The sequence below is a fragment of the Nelumbo lutea genome, chromosome 1, assembly GCF_056320005.1.
Source record: "Nelumbo lutea isolate HS-2025 chromosome 1, American lotus-T2T, whole genome shotgun sequence".
Taxonomy (NCBI): Eukaryota; Viridiplantae; Streptophyta; class Magnoliopsida; order Proteales; family Nelumbonaceae; genus Nelumbo; species Nelumbo lutea.
Genome location: NC_142684.1, coordinates 211954256 through 211964832, shown reverse-complemented (window position 1 = coordinate 211964832; position 10577 = coordinate 211954256). Strand labels below are relative to the sequence as shown.

At 37.6% G+C, this 10577-nt stretch overlaps 1 protein-coding gene across 1 annotated transcript; it reads left to right on the top strand.

Moving 5' to 3' along the window:
- On the top strand, positions 1 to 9957 carry LOC148880821 (signal transducer, putative (DUF3550/UPF0682)). The gene is given in 11 exon segments (XM_088962872.1): positions 1 to 665; positions 752 to 1346; positions 1556 to 1798; positions 4349 to 4415; positions 4507 to 4722; positions 4927 to 4980; positions 4983 to 5017; positions 7135 to 7323; positions 7602 to 7738; positions 8584 to 8875; positions 9487 to 9957. Coding segments are annotated over 10 exon segments (1926 nt in total). The 5' UTR covers positions 1 to 558; the 3' UTR covers positions 8867 to 8875; positions 9487 to 9957.
- Positions 9958 to 10577: the final 620 nt, after the last annotated feature.

The following is a 10577-nucleotide window of genomic DNA, read 5'->3' as shown; positions in this document are numbered from 1 at the left end:
AAGGTTGGTGTGAGGCGTGTTCTGTCAAGAACAGATCCCAATTCCTTGCAATTGTGTGGTCGTGTGGAGAGTCGAGTATGCGATGAATTCGTACTCGCCGGACTCTGAGAGCTCATAATTAAATTGCGATTAGTCTTCATTTCAAATCCGCATTCCATCATCTCAAGTCTCAACTCAAGTCTAACTATTTCCCTTTCTCGTCTTCAGCCTGAGAAAAAAAAAAAACTGACGATTGCATCCTCCAGACTGCACCTGACATTCACCTTGAACATTCCAACCTCATTCTAACAGGATTTTTCAGGATTCTTTTTCAATATTTCCGTGACAAGTTTTACATTCCCTCGCTTTTTAAGATGGTCGATTCGGTTAAAATGCTCGAGGAAATGTCTTACGATGATTGATGAATTTCTGGCTGATCAATCTCAAAACCAGGAATATTCAATGCTCGATCTCTTTCTGGAACTCGTTCCAGGAATGACCTTTCCAGAAATCGATTAGCAGGAGTTAGACGGGAATTTCGCGCGGGTGTACCCGAGTTCGTATCAGAACCAAAGATTGATGGCCCAAAGCAACATTCCGGTCAGCGAAGCTTACTGGTTTCTGGTGGACAAAGCCGATAAGAAGTTCTCTAGGGTTAGGGATTTGCCTTGCTATGGTCGGAACAGGTGCGACCTCTCTCATCGCTCCTTTCTCGCTTATTTGTTTTACATATTTGAATTCGAGTAACCTTGTGATCCTATTTCTGTACCAGGTATGACACTTATTTCAATAAGGTCTTTAAGGTCTACACGGAACTTTGGAAATTTCAACAGGAGCATCGGCAGAAGCTTGTCGAAGCGGGGCTCAGGAGATGGGAGATTGGCGAGATTGCGTCTCGCATTGCTCAACTTTATTACGGTCACTATCTCAGAACAAGCGAGGCCAGTTATCTGTCGGAGGCTTATATCTTCTATGAAGCTATCTTGAGCAGGGAGTATTTCAAGGATGGTTCATTGCAGGAGCTCAACTCCGCCAATAAGCAGTTGAGGTGCATCGCCAGGTTCTTGATCGTTTGTTTGATTTTGAATCGGAGAGAAATGGTGCACCAACTGGTCAATCAGCTAAAGATGTCTGTAGACGACTACAAGAGGAACTTCCAGGATGCCGACTTTAAAGAGTGGAAGCAGGTGGTTCAAGAAATAGTTAGGTTTCTAAGAGCTGACACAGCTTTTATGAACATAAGGCCTTTAAGATATAGTTTAGTGATTGACACACCTCCAGATTCTTTACCACATGTTGCTTCCTTAGAGGGCAAGAGAAATCTAAAATTGCGAGATGCAATACTGAGTAGCTATCATCACAATGAGGTTGGTTAACACACATGTTTTCTTGTCTTTAAAGTCTCAAAGTAAAACTTTCATTAATTCATAGTCTATCACTGGTTAAAGGCTACTCTTCTCATATTATGCTTTTGGAATTCATGGCTTTCCGCCTTTCTCTTATATTTGCTTAAATGTTGTTAATCTGGTACACTGTTCATTTTTTTTTTTAATCTTTCTTTCCCTCTTTCAATCAGGTCAAGTTCACGGAGCTTACCTTGGACGTATTTAGAATGCTCCAGTGTCTGGAGTGGGAACCTAGTGGTTCTTTCTATCAGACAAGTGGAACTCTTGCCAGCGGGAATGCTACTAGCATTGGCCAGAATGGAGGCTCAGGGCCTAATCGGATGAACTATTTGCAAGACATAAGGGACCAATCGTTGGAACCAAACCCACGAAAGGCCATTTTGTATCATCCATCTGTTACCCATTTTCTTGCAGTAAGTATGACATGATGATTGTTCTTTCAGGGACATTTTGCCATTGCTTGGTGTTATATATATATATATATATAACATGTGATAGCCTTTGAATTTATGAGTTTGAGTTCTAGATGAATCTGTTTATAAGTATATATGATTGGCATTACAATGTTTTCTCCAGAGAACCACATAGTTTATATATGGGCCAGAAACCTTTTTGTTTATCAGCGCCAGAAACAATTGTAACTATAATTAATGATAAAGAAGCAACTTACATAGGACACCTTGTGTCCAAGTTTACAAGTTTGTCTTCTAGATGAATCTGTTTATAAATTTATGATTAGTGTTTACAATATTGTTCTCATAGAACCAAATCATTGTACATGGACCAGAAACAATTGCAAATGGTTAATGATAAAGAAGAAACCTACATGGAACACCTTGCACCCAATTTTATGTGGTAAGTAGTACAAATTTAATTATTTTTTTGAAAGGTAAGCATAAACATTGTATTATTGAAACTCATCATAAAAAAGAACATTGTATTATCGTAGGAAGGGGAACCTCCAAGATTACAAAAGAGACCCCAATGAGATGAGGGGGTGACACCATTGTGTGTTATACACAGCATTTACAAAAAAGTTTATTTTTTTGTTTTTGTAAAAGTCAGCAGTTTGACCCCACTGATTACATAATGCTGAAACAAGACACCACTAAATTCCTTTTATAGAGAACAACAATTTGCTAGTAAGCTCTCTGCTTCACTTATTATGGCCTACACTTTTTACCAAAGGAATAGGCATGCTTCATAATGCCCTTCCAGCAGCTTGTTCCATAAGGTTGAGCGATTGGATTTGTAGTCTAACCCAACTCTGCTTCACCATATCAAAGACTATATGTCAGAAAATTACAAAGGGGCAGTTTGGCAAGTCTTTTTGGGAAGATCTTCTGGTAGCTCTGACAGTCAAAAGACGCATTGAGCTTTTGCATTAAGATCTGAGCAGCCTGAAGCCCGTTTGGTTAAGGTGTGTCTTTCCGCATGAAGACGAATAAAATAAAAAATAAAATAAAATAAAAGCGCAAAAGCTCCATTTGGAGCTTCCCGAAAATCGCCTGTTTTGGGCTTCTCGCGTCTTTTCGGCGCGTCGGCTTTTGGTGGCTAGATCTACCATGAACCAAACGGGAAAAGACTGAATTGGGGCCTGCCGGGCTTGTAAATAGCTGACAGACCATGCGGAAAGTCGTGCCAAACAGGGCCAAACTTTTTCCCTATGCCTGGCATTACCTATTCTGAGGTATTTTTATTTACCTCCATTGCTAGACTGTTGGCTTAACTGTTTTCTGATTAGATGTTAAGGCTTTGACTTCCCTGATTGCAAATCTAGTGTCCAAGGCCCATTCATCCTTGAAAGGAACCAATCAACCAACTGATAATCGCTTGACAATCCTGACCAACAACAATCTTGTTCAATACTTCCATCCTACATTAACAGCTAAGTTGAACCCTTTGAAGAAGTGCAAGAACCTCCACCCTCAAGGAATTCCCACTTCCTACTGATCCTGAATATCTCATTGAAAATTCTCTTTATAGCCTCTGAGAAAACCTCCAGCTCCAGCCAAAGACCCAGTAATTGAGATGGTTGCTCGGCATCACTCTCATAGTGGAGATGTGGGACCAAACTGATGGAACTGCAGCTTCTCCTGTATGGCCAGTGGTGTCGTACCCTGGTCTGTCCCAACCCTTGACCCTACTATGATACCCAAATACCTGTACAAGGGTGCTGTATTGTGTTGGATACTTCAACTTTTAGTGTAAATTTCATATTTGATACTATATCCAGCTGTGCCCTTCCTGTTTCTGGGTAACATAGGCTGCTAATCCTTGACTGACTAACCCAACTATTCACATTACCAAAAAGGTACCCCTGACCCCAGAATCTCGATTATCCTAGATTTCCAATGGAACAACTATCAAAGTTCAGTCTTATTTCTCTGTTCAGCTCCCAGGCTCTAGATACTACCTGTGTTTGTTGAGAATAGCTAGCCATCATAAATCACCATGTGGGATTGGATAAACTATAATCTCCTTTAACTATCCTCTAGTCATACTCAATGTGCCACACACAACGTGCATAGATGAATGATAAATAATGCTGATAAGAAATGATAAATAATTGTTTCTTGACTTTTGTTCTCTATTATACTTAAATTTCTGCTTCCTGTCCTTTTTTTTGTTATTTCCCTTTTAAGATATTTCCATGTCACTGAAAATATACCTCTGATTATAATTCACATGTGTGAACATGTAAAGAATGTCTGTGGTTGGTTTGTAATTGTCATACATTTTCATAAAGTACATTGGTTCATGATTAATAAATATATTATCTAAAAAAATGTTAACACTGGACTTCCTGCTCTTCAAAAAATAATAAAGAGAAATTTTTTTAGAAATCCAAAAAAAAAGAGACATGGAAAAGAAAAAAAAAATGTCAACTGAATATTAAAGATGCTTGTGTCAGCATCTCAATCAGTACATAGGATTTACTTGGACTTTTTTTTTATTGGCAGGTTCTTGCCACGATATGTGAGGATCTTCCTCCTGATGGAATACTTTTAATTTATCTATCTTCATCAGGTATGCAGTCTTTCAATCAGTTTATTCTCTCATGTATCTTTTGTTCAGGATGTTGAGATTTCATGCTCTTTCATCAATCAAAATACATCAGGAAAGGGTGTACGGACTTTTTCTTTGCCATCAACTTCTAATGCTACTACAAACAGTTATGATATGGGATCCTCTAATGAAATGGCTTCTGATGCACAATCTACTTCTCTACCGGGTTCTCCATGTGACGCCCAGGCCCTTTCACCTTGCCAAAACAAGGAAAATCATGAGAACAGCAATGCTGGGTTTTTGCGTATGGGCACTCGTGGGAATGGAGGTATTCCTATAAATCTCCATTTAATACTTTTGTTATGATCATCTGGAATTGATCAAAAAAATGATCATCCGGAATTGTTTTTACTTTCTTGATATTGTTTTCACAATCTTGTATCAATGATGCATTGCATATCAATTAGCCCTTATTTAATCCATGAGGTTACTTTTAATCTAGATTTTAACATCAAGGTCATCTTTTCTACAGGTTTGAACTGTCTCTATCCTTGTGACTTAATTCCATTCACAAGAAGGCCTCTTTTTTTATTGTTGACAGTGATAGCAGTCAAGCATTCAAGGCAGGTTCCTCATCTCTAATTTATCTGTTTTTTAGTCCTACAATTTTTGTTTTCTGCAGATATATAAATTTTCTTGTTGTTGGACTTGTGAATCCTGTAATTGGCGTTCATCAGATGGGCAAGTTATTATCTTGATGATGAAATGCTAATTATTTGGATTCAGAACCAGTGTTGTCAGACTCACACCAGACTAGGTGGTTGGCTTGTCAGTACTGGGAACTGGCATCCAAAATGATTTTTAGGCTGCCTGGTTCTCAGAAATGTTTGCTTGGTTGAACCTAGTACAAATAAATGATAAATGTTTTTCATACCTTGTTGTTTTAACTTTAAAAGACATTCTTGAATGTTTCCTTTTTTATCTTTTCCTTTCTTTTTTTTTTTGTTTACATTTTGTATTTGAACTAGTCAAATGGTTGAATTAGATTTTACCTGTGACCTAGTACAAGTAAATGTTGACTTGGTCAAATTAATGTATAAATGCTTTTCATATCTCATAATATCTATTGTTTTATACTTACTTTAATATAAAGCAGCTTTAAAAGACATTATTGAATGTTTCCTATTTATTTATTTTTTTTACATTTTTCATTTGAACTAGTCAAATGGTTGAATTGGATGATACCTGTGGAAACTGGGCTTCTTCATCTAGAAAGAAGATTTCCAGAACGGAGACCAGACTATTGAAGTTGATTATTGAAATTATACAAGTTAGGATTCAATTGCTGGCAAGCCTCAATCAGTTTCTAGGAACAAACACAAAGAAGGTTGGTAAAACTCAAGAAGAAATATTTTCATCAGAATAGTGCAAGCACTTTTTCTGTTTATAGATAATAGATCATTCTCTTACAATGTTGTCACAACTAGGAGTAACTATCAAAAGAATGGGTCATGTATAGTGAGAAACTATACACAATTAGGCTAGAGACAGAAAAAGGGCTCCTAATAAAACAGAAAAAGCGATCGCCCTCAAGTAGAAATATATACAAATAGTGCTGTGGTTAAAAAAAAGAATTATGTGGAATCTTAGGCTGCCAGCCCAGAATGGAGGGTAAGCTACATTACCGCCCACATGACAACTTGGGGTATTGTACTCTAAAGGGCCTATCTTAAAACAGAAATTGGTATACAAAGGTAGTAGAAACCTATTATGGATGTTCAGTGTGAAAGGAAATTCAGAAAGTTTATCCCTTTTTATGAAGGTCTGAAGTACGAAGTTGTCAGTGGGCAGAGTCTTTTTTTGGAAGGATTGTTGGCGTGTGGTACTGTGGTTGGACCTCTTATTGGAAGATTGCTCTGAACAAAAATGCAACAGTATCCAAGTGTATGAAAATGCAAAATGGATGCAGAATTTGGAACCCTCAATTCCATATAAATTTAAATGACTTGAATGTGAATTCCCTAATTAGTATGCTGAAAATATTGTACAACATGAGGATAAGTGGGGCAAGAGAGGATAAAAGGTTATGGGACATTGAGAATCAATAAACTTACTATTAAATATTTTTATAGCAGTTTGTCAAGGGAGGAGAATATTGATTTTCCAAACGATAAAATATGGAACAAAAATATGCCATCTAAATTGTCTTCCTTTGTTTGATTTGCTGTGCTGAACAAGATCTTGACTAGAGATAATCTGATCAGAAGAGGTGTAGAGGTGGATGATGAGGGGTTGTTTTGTGCAGCAAAAGTGAGGAGTCTGCTAATCACCTTTTGTTGCATTGTGACCTTGCTTATTGGATATGGAGTAAAATGTTGAATTGGAGTTATGTGAAGGGTTTTATTACAGCTAGTCACTTGAAAGGTTTGGGCAAAGTGGGTAGAGTGGTGTGGAGCACTGTTCTGGTTGCTATCTTCAAGGCAGTATGGGGTGAAACCGTGAAAGAATCCTAGATTTTTTTTTTTTTTTTTTTTTTTTGAGGGGAGACAAAGTACATGAGAGGAGGTTCTCAAGAAGGTGATGGAAATGGTGATTTCATGATTGGCTAACCACAATTTATTTAATGGAAGATGTAAATCTTTAGAATGGTCTTTCAAGTGTTTTTTTTTTGTGTGTGTAAAGGTCTAAATATGGTTATATTTATGTAATATAGGTTATTCTTGCTTTAAAACTTGTGCAGGCTATACATGAAGCAGATAAAGGAGAACCCGCTGCAATACTTCTCTCTCCTAGCACTCCATCTCCTTCTGCTGCTACTGTTGTTGATTCTTCTCGTCATCCAAGTGGAAGCCAGTTCACCATGTTCCTCACAGCTCCTTTGCAGGCATTCTGTCTCTTGCTTGGTTTTTCAGGCACTAACATTGAAATGGTGAGTTATCTTAAGTTGAAATTTGACTTTGTGGTATTCCTTCTGTCACATCGTATTGGTGAATGGTAGTTACTAGTATGCTGGGGCTGACGAGTAATGTGGATTCTAGTCTGAGAGTGTCCATTGTGTGCCAAAAATGCCAAAGGTTAGGTCAGCCCTCCCAATACCCTGGATAGAGCACCAATATTGGGTAATGGTATCTGTGGCCTTTTTTATACAAGTACAGCAAAAAGTTTCCTTAACCTCTTTTGGTGAATTTGTTTTGAGAAATTGCACAGGATGTGTATTACAAGGCTGAGAAATTGCTTGCTTCATCATCAAACGACTGGGGATCAACTTTGGCAACATCAGACACACTGCATCCTGTTTGGGCACAAATCCTGTCTGATCCATTCTTAAGACGACTTCTTTTAAGGTAATTATTGGATCCTTTTGCTAGATTTTAATTCAAGGAGACCGTGTATCTGTACTCTAAGGAATACTGTTATTTCTGACACAGTAAAGGATGTAGGTGATTCTAGGCAAGGAAATTTTACAACATATTGGCCTGTATCAGCAGGTCATCAATACTCTAAATAAGGGTCTTTTGGGTTTTTGACGAGTTTCAGTGGGTAGGCAGGCCTAAGACTGCCCCCCCCCCCTGCGGAGCAACTGCATTTACATCATCCTGAACTTCAACTGGTGCAGCCAACCCAATCTATACTTTTTCAATCTTTAACCCAACCCAACCCAACCCAACCCAACCCAAAATTAGAAAAGGTTGGGTTGGTACAACAGGTTTCTTCACCAGATTTTGCTTTTAAAAAGAGGTCTCCAGCATGTAATCCATTATTTCTCTGAAACCTACTATAAGATACATAAAATATAAAATATTGTTGCACCAAAAATCAGCATTTTTAAAATTAAAATTATTGGTGCATATATAATTATATTGCAGATCATTCTAGGTATGCTTCCCATGGTCTGAACGATCTATCAGGCCAGTTGACCTGTTAAACCACAAACTAGTGAGCTTTCCGGTTCTGCCCAGTCCAAGTTGGACAACACTTCCACAGGAACCATTGAAGTTTCACATGCTGCATTTTCGCATGTAAAGCCATGGTTTAATGTATTTCAGAAAAAATTAGATGACATAGCAGAGCAGTGATTGTTTTCAATGGTGTAATAGATATACAAGACAGCCACACAGAGAATTAAATTCCATTCTATCAAAAAAAAGGTTTTTTATGGCTGAATACCAATATGTCCTCATTTTTGCAGGTTCATATTTTGTCGTGCTGTGCTTGCACTTTATGCTCCAACATTCAACAAGAAAGAATTCCTTCCTGAATGCCTGCCCCCCCTCCCAGCAAACATACTTCCAACAACGCCTGCATCTCAAACTGTAATTCTGCAAATTTCTAGAATTTTTGGGGCAACTGATCATTTCATCTTCTCCGATGGAATTGTAGTTCCTGAAAATAGACATGACGTTGAAGATTCAACAGCCATAAGATCACCTGAAGCCCACAAGGCACATGTTGGTGAAGAAAATGGACATTGAAACTTGAAGGTAAAAAGTATTATTGTAAATAGGTTTCAGAATATGCTTTTCTTTTTCTTTTTCTTTTGGCCTGTTAGACACATTCTATAAGGTTTATAGAGACCATGACTACAGAAATGGCGATTTGGATGATCATGTCTTTGGGGAAGAAATGATCATGTCCAGTGGCAGGGGGGATCACAAAATTTTGCCTCTATTGTGTTAATCACTTGCAGGCCAAAAGTCTTGATGCTAGAGTAGTAGTTGCCAGTGCCAGTGGGATTGAATCCATATTTGATATGATTATAAACGGATCACATTTGGATCACCTTTAATGGGATTGAATTAGAATTTAGACAAAGGAATACCATTTGCAGCCCTACCTGACCGTCAGAAGTATTTTCCCTCAACTTTCTATTTCTCGTAAAATAAACATAGCTAGTTAAAACAGTACTAATAAAACACATACACATACACGTACAAATGTTTAAAGTTCAAACAGATTTTTGATTAGCCATAGGTTGGGGGGATTCCTGACCTGAATAAACCTATGCTCAGTTTCTTTGCAGTGTAAATGTATGCGAATTTAGCTAAGTATAAATTCTGATTTGCTCGGATTTGACTGTCTTATTTGTTTGTAGGAAGTAAAATGATGCGGCCCTCATCTTATATAAAAGAGAATGGAGATAGCGGAGAGTTATTTGTTTGGGATTGACGGTTGAGGTAGGAAGCAAGATGATGCGGTCCTCCATTTCATACGAGAGAATTGAGGTAGAAGGGAAGAAGTTGTGCAAATTGTGCATCAGTTTTTAGGATGCAAAATGGGCACGGTCAGTGCAAATGAGAGTAAAAAAATGTAAATTCCGCATCAGGGAAGACTGTAAGAGTGCAGATTACATTTACAAATAAATGGATATAAAACTGTACTGGGTGCAAAATTTGTATTCAGTCCAGATTTGCACAAATTTGCTCTGCAAAACGATTGTTGTCAGATGGGTTTTGTGCAAATGTCAGGGCTGAGTGAGTACTAATAACTTGTTGGGTTTGGGCCAACTCAGCAGTGTCTATACTACTAATAAAAGAGCAAATAGCCCCATTTTCTGGACTTTTCATTAGACATTTTTACCCCTTATCTAAGCAACGTACAATGGGTATAAAAAGAGCATATATGTCATTTACTCTCACTCTAAAAACTGTTTGCTTATAACAGTTAAGAAATTACCCATTTATAACTGTTCAAAAACTGTCCACTTATGACAGTTAAGAAATTGTCTACTTATAGCTGTTCAAAAACTGTTCATGAATTGTAAATAGTTTTGTTTTGGAGATACTATCAAGTGTAAAATGCACATACATGTTTACTAGTGTATAAATATGTAATAATGTTAGACTGGACTAGCCCGAAGGCCTGCCAAGCATTGTCACCTACCCAACAAACAACCCTATCCCAGTTACAAGTTGGGCCAAGAATATCGTTGGGCGTGAAACCTTCTAAATAAAGCGTTCAAATGTGAAATTTAAGTTAAACATCTTGTTTGTATATGATGTCAAATTGTAAAAATATTTTAATCTTCAGGCTGTTTGGTTGCAGTTTGGATTTCATTTGCACTGGTGTCAATGCATAGGAATGCAAATTGATGTGGTCCTCACTCCTCACTTTATATAAAAGGTTTAAGGTAAGAGCAAGTGATGTAAATTTTGCATCAGCTTTTCAGATGCAAAATTTGCATTG